An 11,282-nucleotide genomic window follows, 5' to 3' on the forward strand; every position below is an offset into this window, starting at 1 on the left:
CTGATTTCTTAATTAACTGTAAACCAAAAACAATAAGATATCCATCCATCCATTTTCCAACCCGCTGAATCCGAACACAGGGTCACGGGGGTCTGCTGGAGCCAATCCCAGCCAACACAGGGCACAAGGCAGGAAACAATCCTGGGCAGGGTGCCAACCCACCGCAGGCAATAAGATATCCTAAAGCTAATCTAATACTATTTACATATCTAACACATTCATTAATTTTCAACCAGTTATCTGAAACTGGGTCGTAGGTGCAACAGTCTTAGCAGTGAAGCCCAAATGTCCTTTTCCTCAGATACACTTGCCAACTCATACTGTGGGATCCCAAAGCGTTTCAAGGCCATCTGGGAGATATAATCCTCTCAGCAAGACCTGGATCTTCCCAAGTTTCTCCTCCCAGCTGGTCGTGCCCATAAAACCTCTACAGGGAGGCATCCAGGAGCCATCCGTATCAGATATCCAAAACACCTTAGTTGGATCCTCTTGATTGCAGATGGTCAGCGGCTCTACTCCAAGTCTTTCCCGAATGTCTGTGCTTCTCACCTTAAGGGAGTGCCCAGCCACCTTGCAGAGATTTTGGCCGTTTGTACCTGTAATCTCATTGTCATTTGCTTTCTGACTCAGTTCCTTCTTCACCACTACGGATTGGTATAGTGACTGCATAACTGCACTTGCTGCCTCAATGTGTGTGTTGATCTCACCATCCCTTTCCCCTCACTTGTGAAAAAGACCATGAAGTTCTTAAACTCCGCCACTTGAGGCAGTAACTCACTTCCCACTTGGGAAGGTCGATCAACCTTTTTCTATTATGGACTGTGGCCTCAGTTTTGCATGTGCTGATCCTCATCCCGGCCACTTCACACTCGGTTACAAACCGTCCCGATGAGGACTGGAGTTCACAGCCAATATCTAACTGTTATCCATTAAGAATGCCTTTTTAATAACCAGAATTTAAAAAGTAGTAAGAATAAAAAAGTTCTACAATTGAGGGACACTCATTCATTCTAGTTGAAAGAATATTTTTTTAATTTTACAATAATGTGACATACATACAGATATAAATTTCTAATTTAGTGTACAAAATTAGGATACAATACCTTAGTAAATAACATACTTCATTTACAAGAAGAATTACCTCTAAATTATAAATCTGGTTGGAACAAATACCTGCAGACATTGTAACACTCTAGCCAGGGATCCCATACATTTGTATTACAAAGTAATTCCAGTTCACTGCTTACTGTATATATGAACATACATTGGTCACCGTAATTATAAATTAATTAATTTTACAAGTGATCATGCTAACACAATATGTAAAATTTTCATGTCTTTATATTTCAGTAAGTTTGATTCAAAGCTGGCATACCTTTGATAAGGTGACAACTTCATGGTTCTTAAACTAGTAATAACCCACCAAGCTAGGGGCTGGCGCTGTTGCTTAATGCAATCTTCTCATCTTCTCTCTGAAAAACAGATGATAGATGGACTAGACATCAATTACATCACTTCCAACATCCTGATCCCATCTCTTCCACCCTTTTCCTCTGAAAAACAGACTCCCATCTGAAAATAAGTCTTCTGCAGTTATTATATGTTTTTTTCTTAAAAACTTTGATTATATGGGGCTCACCTTTAGATGCCCCAAAACTTTATAATCTCTTGTCTCATTCATGTAGATTTCATTTTGAATATTCTGGTGTTTCTCCCTGTCAAGGAACGTTCTACAGTTTGCAGTATTAATAAGAGTCTTCTCAGGTTGATTACATTGCAACAAGATGACAAACAGTATATTAATTAGTCCAGTCCATAAGCGAGTTCATAACATCTTCTTTTGTAAAACGATTCCATTCTGGAGGAATGTCTTCTAAAATCCCATTGTACTCTTTCTCCAGATCAGACTTAAATTGACACAGAAACCACTTCCATAGGGGTTGTGTTGATCGATCTGGTTTGATGCTCCAATTTGCAAATTCAGGGCCTGCTTTTCGATATTGCTTATATAGACGTTTTTTGTTATTTTTGTGAAGGACCATTTTACAATTGCTTTCCACAAGGCTGGAGCAAATATTTACAACAAGTCTGTCAGTGCTATGCCACTTTATACCACTGACTCCTTGGGGACGATGGAACCGGGCACTGTGATCACCTTCATGGTCATTGAAGGTATTTGCACAGACAGCATGACACAATGGACATGTCACCCAGCATCCATTTAACTGCTGAATCAGCACTTCATCAGGTTGGCAGCTCAAAAGTTTCCGGTCAATAGGTTGCTTACCATTAAACTCTTCCTTCAGTTCATTCACTGCATTGAGCAGAGAATTTTCCAGAGTGTCTCTAAAGAATGTAATGTCCTGAGGGTCCACACTTTGATAACCCCTGAAATCATTTTTTGAGAAGAACATTCCATCACTTTGGCCAACAAAAATGTTGTTAAACCATGCAAATGGATCAGCATTTTCTTCATCAATGGCAAAGCCAAAAATCTTACTAACTTTAACCCAAATCATGTTAAGGAGGGCCTGAAACATCTGTCCTATTTTTTCGTTGTTTAATGAGAAGTATTCATCCACACGTTTCCTAATAAACTCCTTATAATAACTTTTGGGAGAATTGGCATATTGAATAAATTCCTGAAAATCACACTTTTCCATTAGAGACTGCAAGATGTGTTGCTCAAGATTAGCTCTGTCTCCATTTAAGGCTGGGTCACTTTTCTTACTATCTTTAATTACAAAAATGGTGACTTTTTTGAAGGCTTGTTTCCGTATTGTTTTCTTAACATTCTGTGTGATTTTGTCAGCTAAAAGAGCAGCCATTGTTGTTCCACTACACAGCATCTTGAAAGACTCAAAAAAGTCCGATTTCTTTCCTTGTAGATGTTCCAAGGGATTGTTAGCTTTCTTAAAAGTGTGATGCATCTCCTGAAACCTGTGCACGGCTTCTTCACGTATGTGCAGTGCCACATCGATTGAATATTCTTTTTTAATTTCAAACCTGTGCTTATTGCAATCACAATGTTTTACCTCTTCATGAATTTTCTTCATCATTTCATGGATATAATTCTGATTGTAATCTGCCATTGTTGTCTCTTTGCCTTCTATATAAACTCTTGCATTCTGTATAAGAGTTTTCGTGAGGTTCCTCATGGACTGATGATCCTGTTCGTCTACGTTGTATATAAATCCATCTGTTATTTTCATTACGTTTTGCAACGGGTTTCCTTTCTTCATATTTAGATATGTCGAAAAATCAGACACTGTTGCCACTTTTTGGTAGGTCTTTCTGTCTCTGCAAGAACGAATTAATTTATTTTCAAAATGTTCTGATAATGTTCTGTCAAAGTCTGCTTCTATAATGGGATCTTCAAGTTGAGGCATATCAGACTTAACTCTAGTTACCCATGCGATCCAAAGGTTTTCAAAAGCTTTTTTCAGTTCTGTTTCATCTGTGGCTTTATCTTTAAGTTGAAGGGCCACCTCCTGGCTCTTTTTCATCAGCTCCATTTCATATTTACTTTTTTGTTCTTCTACCTTTCGAATACTTTGTATCATCAAACTAAAGCTATCCAGTACTCTTTTAACGTCTTTTATGAGATCTTCTTTAAGATTTTTAAAATTTAATTTAATTTTCCCACTCCATTGAGCTAATATGTCTTTATCTTTATCATTTTCAAAGTATTGCTCCATTTCGGTTTCAAGATTTTCGTACTTCTTCCAAATTTTTTCTTCCAGATCTAATACTGTTACCTCTCGCACGATATGATTTTCAATTTGGCTCTTCATGTCATTTTCTATCTCCAGTACCTCACTTCTCAGCTGCCAGCTCCATTTTCCATACTCTTCGCTGAGCTTTCTATATGCTCCTACCTCCAATGTATTCTTAAAACTGAAGACAAAGTCCTCATCTAGGAGAGCAGACCAGAGGTCCTGGACACGAGCTTTAAATTGTGACATTTTTAAGATTCCCACCTGCATCTCCTCAGAAAACAGCATTTCCTTCAACTTTTGAACATTTTCACAATAACTCGGATTTGGAGGAGCCATCGGAGGGTTTCCTTCCCAAAGATGAGTGAAGTAATGTACGTGTCTGTCGATGTCAAACCTGATGACATCTTTAAACTGTATAACATCACATACTTCCTGTTTAGCAGCGGTTTGGGTCATGTCATCCAACCTCTCTTTAAGTCGATTTCTACCTTCCCTGTTTTTTTCATCAGCTAACACATCCCCAACGTTCTGGTGAACGAAAATGCAACTTGGAGACAAATTAACCTTCTTCATTCTCAGAAATGCTTGAACAGCAATTTGAAGGATATCTTGCATGTCAGATGGATTCTCGCCAAATATGTTGACCAATGTGAGGTTGGCAATCCCAATCACAAAGGTAGCCAGCTCATTGTCATGGTGTAGAGCTGATTTGTTTCCCAGTTCCAAAGCCCGAAGCCCTTCAGTGTCAATCACTAGAAGGTAATCAAAACTGAGGTTCTCTTGTCCCTCTTTGACTTTAATCAACTGCATGAAGGCTCCTCTGGTACACTGGCCTGCACTCACGGCAAACTGAAGGCCAAACAATGAGTTCAGTAGGGTGGACTTCCCAGTGCTCTGAATTCCCAAAACTGAAAGAACAAAAATCTTCTTGTCTCCCAGCTTCTCAATGACTCTTTGAAGAACAGAATTTATCCACGTCACTGGAATATGAGAGGCATCACCATCCAGCAGCTCAATGGGATAGCCAGTGATCATGAGGTCAGCTGCAAGTTGCGACAGAGTCAAAAATAGCTCATTCTTCTTCCCGGACTGAGAGTCTAGTGCTTCATAGATCTGGCCAAGTTCTCTCAGTAAAATTTCCACACCCAAGGTAGGAGGTTTGAGTGAGGATGCCTCCCATTGTTCTTTCTCCATATCAGTTTTCTGACTCTTTTGTTTTACACTTCCTCCTACTGATGATTCCGCACCAGACTTGTGTGAATGGCTTAAAGCAGGAACTTCATCTAATCTTATTCCCAACCACTTTAGAAACAACTTTTTTTGGCTCTCAGATAGCATTTTCAAGTATGTAATGAATTTTGTCAAAACATTATTTGGACGAAATCCTCTTTTATACTGTTCTCTTCTGAGTTTATCTTTTTCACTTTCAATTTTACTTTTAGTTTGTTCAATACTTTGAATTTCTTTGGCTTGTAGACGAGTTAGTTCTTTATTTTTCTTGCACCAGCTATGCCAAAGATCTCCTTGAAGTGGAAAAAACAATTCTTTCACAGCAGATGAGGATACCTGCTTTAACGACTCCACTACAGATTCTGCCTTCACCTTGGCTGCTTTGCAGTCATCATCATCTTCATCGATTTTCAGATTACTATTCCTTGCAATCTCCGCACAATTGTCCATAGTGACCATTACTTCTGAACTGTACAGCATGTCCTTAATGCAGATTCTTAACTTTTGAAAAAGTTCAGCTTGATTTTGGTTCAGTACGGGTATCTTCACTTTATTCTTGTAATTTCCCTTAGGTACAGTTTCCTTGTCAGCACACAGACAGATCAAAGGGGTCTGGGACTTTAGAAGTTTCTCTAATATTACCTTTCCATCTTTGTTGCGATCAGCATCGGTCATCAGGATAATGATGACAGAAGAAGTACAAAGGAGAAAATCAAGCTGCTTAGGGTGATCTCTGGCATCGCCACGCAAATTTGCAAAGGCAATACAGTCGCTAAATAGGTCATCGTCCTTTCCTCTTGGACAGTACCAGGAGATCTCAACCACTCCATCCATGAAGTGGCATTTTCCTCTGCTACCTTTGCAGTGTCGGTGATAAAATGTATTGTGCTTCTGATTATTGATTACTCCATTAAGGATCTGTGATTTTGAAGTGAAACTTTGTCCCAGGCGGAGAAATGACACTATTGGAATTGTCATTTCACAAATGCAAGCGTTTTTGCAGTCGACATCATGCCTTCCATTTTTAGATATACCTGAACTCTTCCAGCTTTTTTTAAGAGGTCGAAAAGACCACAAAGGAAATTCAATCATACCGGTAAAAGGATTTGGTACCAATAGTGGAAGAGCATATTGACAAAATGAAAGCTTAGATACAATATACTGCCAGAGCAGCATGTCGGCACAATGATAGATGGCCATCTGGACATCCATGAAGTGAATGTCTATTAGATTTTTATTTACGTCACTACTGCCTTCATTGTCTTCATTAAAAAAATCATCTACGCCCAGGTCCTCTGTTTCCTTAGTACAATTTTGTAAAAGAGACAGTTTTTTCTCATTTTTTATTGGAACAACTTCTCTTGCTCTGTAATCCACCATGAAAAGTTTCTGGAGATAGAAAAATGGCAGCTCCTTCTCCGTAGCTGGCTGGCTTCTTTCTGTGGAAGACATGTCAAGGACTAGAACGTCAGAGGTTGTCAGCTTCTTTGGACAGTAGTCCTTCAAGCCGAGTCTTTCAATTACTCTCCACCCGGGTGTGTCTGGCATTTGATTAATTGTTACATTGTGCACTTTTCTCTGAAGCATCTTAGTTCCTTCCATGTTTGCAACCATTGGCAGTCCTCTCTGTACCTCTGGTACTTTTGTATGATTTTTTACTTCATTGTTTATATCCTTAATTATAACAAGTTTCTCCTCAACTTCTTGCCAGTTGTTGGATCTTAAATCAAAGTCTGATAAGAGCTGAGCAATGTCTTCACACAAAGGTTCTTGAAAATGAGAGCTGATAAAGTCAAGACGCTGGGTTTTCAGGTCAGGGGTTACTTCTTTGCATCCAGCAGTTAACGTAAGGCCAGTCAAAATCAGGATGGCCTGCGATGCAGAAATGTTGTCAGTTTCCACTCTGTAATACATCTCAAGAGACTTTTGAAGTTCATCATGCCAGACAGAAGTGCTTTGGGGCCCAAGAAGAGAGCCGAAAGTCTCGTCTGGTTTGGCATAACCCAAAATATTAGCAATAGACAGCAACAGGGACAATTCATCTACTTTATTTTTTGGAAGTTCGCCACCAGAATTTTCCTTAGCTTGATGTTTAGTCTTGGTTTCAGGTGAGTGCAGCCATCTTATCCTAACAGCAGCATCCTCAGTTCTGTTTAAGCCAGGAGGAAAAAGAACAGCATGCATACGGAGCCACACACTTTTATTTGTCTCATGTGGCAATTCATCATATTGTGACACAATCCTGGAAAAAATATTTTTCAATGAAGGATCGGGCAAACACTTTTTAATCCAAATATCAAAATTATGAGTCATTTCATAGAGCTTCTTTTGAAATTCAAGTAGCTTTGATAAGATCTCCTCCTCTGAGCACACCCAGTTGTTAATGTCTACTAAAAACTTGTCAGCCTCTGCCACTGCACATAAGTGCTTACATTTGGTTTTTCTATCTTGTTCAAGAATTACTGTTGCCATTTGAGAGATCAGAGGTGGGAAGGGACAAAGTTGTTCCACGTTATTGAATCCACAATGGTGGTGGGAAAAGGAAATTACTTTAACTGTCTATCAAAGCACTTGACCTTGAATTCAAAATTACAAAAATAAAAAGCGAGCTTTGGGTGTGAGAGAAACGCTTTTTTAGCAAAGTGTCAAAGTGGGTTCCAAGTCCTTTGGTTAACCTCAGTAGTCTTTCTGTACAGTTTCTCCTAAATAGCACTGTTTTCTTCTTGTTATTTTGCTTTCTTTTTTATATTTTTAGTTCTTAAAGTTTTCTTTATTGTAAGCCTTTAAAATGATTAATTTGTCTGTCACCGTCACTTATTTCTTGTCAGCTTGCTTTCTCTATAAACAGCTCGATTTTAGACTTTGACATTCCAATGACATATAAGCATAACCAAAGGTGAAAGTTGAGTGTGGATTTTTCAATCAAATCTTTTTGTCATGTTGTATCTAAGAAAAAGAGCGAAAAAAAACATGTTTAGTTACATTTATCTTAAAAGTCACTTGAATTGCTGAATTTAAGCTTCAGAAATAAAGAGGATATTTGGAGTAGTTTTACACTCTTAAAAATAAAGAAGTGTTTCTTCAGAGCGATGCCATAGGTGGAACCTTATTTGGTTCCCAAATGAACCATCCACATAAAGGTTCCAGATATATCCTTTAATTTACATCCGGAAGCGGTTCAGAAAATAACCATTGATGATAACAGATTTTTGCAATACCAATAAATTCCTGATTTTACAAGGAACCTAGATTAAAAGCACAGTATAAATTCATGTTTTGCTGATCTTTTATTTTTCTTTTCTTCATTATGTAAAGCACTTTGAGCTACTTTTTTGTATGAAAATGTGCTATAGAAATAAATGTTGTTGATGTTGTTGTTGATCTGTTAGTGCCTCTTGTGACGGAAGGCAAAGATAGGCTGACATCCCAGCTGCCTTCTTAAAAATGCTGGTCCTATAATAGAATTTTATGGTTCTTTACAGGGTTGTGTGGTTCCTCATAGAACTATTGCTTGACAAAACACCATTTCATTCTGGGAAGGGTTCTTATTCACACTGAAAAAAGTATAACCTCCATTCAAACTTAAAATAATGAAGTTAATGATTCACACTTAATATTTTCAATCTGAGCCAATATAATTCTTTTTATCTTATTGAACCCACAATTTTTAAGTTGAGACAAATCATTTAGAGTGATTGGGTGCAATTCACTTGTTTTATACTGAAGTAAATCTATTTTTTAAGTTGTTACAATTTAAAATGGTTTATTGATCGTAACCTGTTTTTATGCTATTGGAAATATTATGAACATAACAAATTCCAATGCTGTACTTTTTACATTTTTGCATTTCTGTTTGCATATTGTTCGGTTTATTTTGCTCTTTTCTCTTTCTCGTTTATTGGACGATTAATTTTTCTTCGTTTTTTTCGAGGTTCATTATCAGCTCTTGTCGCTCTTTTTCCATTACGATCTAAAATTCGATGTTCTTGAATATTTATTTTTCTGTCTTGTCATTATAACCGACTGCGTTAAAAGGCGACTTAGCACTGAGAATGTCACAGGGAGAGGATGTGCGCAGTACGAGTAATGATTTGGGCGAGCGGTGTTGAGCGAAGTGGTCAAGGCTGAATAACGCAGACAAGACGGAAAACGTTTTTTAATATAATGGAGAGATTACGATATAACCTAAATCACACTTACAAAAACTCTTTTAAAAATTGAAAGTTAGGAAAAAGTACAAAAGATCAACAAACGAGATTGACATGATTAAGAAAAAAACTTGCGCCCGATGCGGTTAGGCGCCAGCTTTTCTGCGTCCCTGTTCTGGACTACGTGGGTTTAGAGAATGGATGGTCTGATGAAAAGATAAAGCACTTTTAATTTTTGATTTACTTCACCAAATAGATATTTTTGTTTGTTACGTAAAGGTTTGCTCAGACCAGACCACCGCACAGCACGCTTTATTGATGCAGCAAGTTCACAGCGCGGACACGCGGGCGCGACTTTGCGTTTATTTAAACAGTAACTTCAGGAGCGGCGATCTGATGTGTAAAAGAAGAAAATACTGAATACAAAATATAAAAAAATAAAAGTGACCTCTCTCAAGCTGCATTTGAAACAGTAAAGTAATTCGTGATTTATACCATGTATAATATATGGCAGTAATTTAACTTTAAGCAACAGGCAGACGGAGCTGACAATCATTTAACCGTTAAAAAAGGGTTGTTTCAGTAAAAAACAATGCAGTTAACACTTCTAATCATTAACATTGAACTGCTTTTAAATTAAATCTTACAAACATGGCGATTCAAAATAACTCTAGTAATATTGTAATGTACTCGTAATTTTACCCTAATACACAGTGTATTTACCTCTATGAGATCAACTGAACACGAAATGGGTGTGTGTGTGTGTGTGTGTCAGTTTTATACACAATTTACACAACATTTCTATTATTATTAAGTTATTAAGCAGTTCGCATACGTTTGCAACCCGAGATGTTTCTTCTTTTTTTGAATATAACAAAAACATATGCTTTGCATTTGCCATTCCTACAGATTGCACATCACAAACATTAACACTGCTATCTTTTTCTCGCGTCTGCCGTTTCTATAGGAGGGTGACAATGAGTTAAATTCCAATGGATGTTTTTCAAATGTTGACAAGTAATAAGCAAAAGGTATCACTGAAAACCACAGAAAACAAAAAAAACAGGACGAGAAAAGTTCGAAGAAAGATTTTTTTTACAATGTTTCTGTTTGGGGATCGTTGTGTAAACGTGCACATCTGAGCTGCGACCACAGATCTAACTGCTCTGTGGATGATTCGTTCAAGCATTTCAAGGTCACTTCGTTGTAATGAAAGCATCTGCTGAATGTACTTCGTAGTAACGCGATTTCTATTGACTTGTGTCAAATGGGGAAACTGTCGGGACCATAAAAATACTTTGTTGTAATAGTCTCTCACCTCGGTCTCTCTCCTCTCTCTGAGGCGCTGCAAAGCCCCCGCCCGCCAAGCGTTCTGAAAAGTCTGAGTGAGTCTCCGTTGCCGGCAGTTCTCTCGCGGCCCGGCTGTCAGACGGCTGCGGCCCGGTAGTGTGCCGCGGAACGAGGGTTGGGGACCCCTGCTCTAGTGTTTTCTGAGACAGCGCGGATGCGCGCGCGCGCGCACACACACACACACGCGCGCACCCTCTCGGTGTCTCACAATTCTTAATTTATGCCGTTTTTATTTATTCTGGTAGTTTACTTCTGGCTTCTACAGTCATATTTTGCCTTGACATACGAGGCTTTGCATTTTTAAGTACTCACCTTTGAATGTTTTCCGGAGCGGCATAAACGCAAACACCTACTTAGTCCGCTTCTGGAAACTTTAAATGTTTGAAGATTGGAATGGAGGTGGGTGAAGCGCGTCTCACGCGTGGTACCCAATGAGAATTAGCGAGATGCTGTGCGGGATCACATGTGACAGAAGGAATTGAAAACATGTCCAGTCCTCATGATGGTGGAGTTTTGTTATCGATCTTCCTCGCCCCACACTTAAAATGAAAAGAAAAAAAAGCCTTGCTAATTGCTGAGCCACTGCGCCATCATTAAAATTAATATTAACTGCATATTTTATTTCATTATAGTCCACCACTTCGCCCTCCATAGTGTCCTAAACGCTCTGGGGATCTCACTAGCTTTTTGCACAATTTTAGCAAAATGTATTCTCCCAGCTTGTTGTGCACTTTGATATTTGCTTAGCATTTGCCGTTTTTATTTTTTAAAGCTTACAGTTATAAGAAGGCATGGCGATGTAAATAATATATTTAAATAATAACACCTTAAAAGT

At 38.4% G+C, this 11,282-nt stretch overlaps 1 protein-coding gene across 1 annotated transcript; it reads right to left on the minus strand.

Moving 5' to 3' along the window:
- Positions 1–1,014: 1,014 nt before the first annotated feature.
- LOC114661831 (interferon-induced very large GTPase 1-like) lies at positions 1,015–10,810 on the minus strand. Its single transcript, XM_028815042.2, has 2 exons — positions 10,760–10,810; positions 1,015–7,895 (listed from the first exon to the last, which is right to left on the minus strand). The coding sequence occupies exon 2, from the start codon at positions 7,419–7,421 to the stop codon at positions 1,800–1,802; it is 5,622 nt and encodes a 1,873-aa protein (XP_028670875.2). The 5' UTR covers positions 7,422–7,895; positions 10,760–10,810; the 3' UTR covers positions 1,015–1,799.
- Between the last annotated feature and the right edge of the window lie 472 nt (positions 10,811–11,282).

This window comes from Erpetoichthys calabaricus, chromosome 12 (genome assembly GCF_900747795.2).
Source record: "Erpetoichthys calabaricus chromosome 12, fErpCal1.3, whole genome shotgun sequence".
NCBI lineage: Eukaryota > Metazoa > Chordata > Cladistia > Polypteriformes > Polypteridae > Erpetoichthys > Erpetoichthys calabaricus.

Excerpts from the sequence above, each read along its gene's own strand:
- LOC114661831 (XM_028815042.2), bottom strand. The coding sequence starts at position 7,421 with ATGGCAACAGTAATTCTTGAACAAGATAGAAAAACCAAATGTAAGCAC.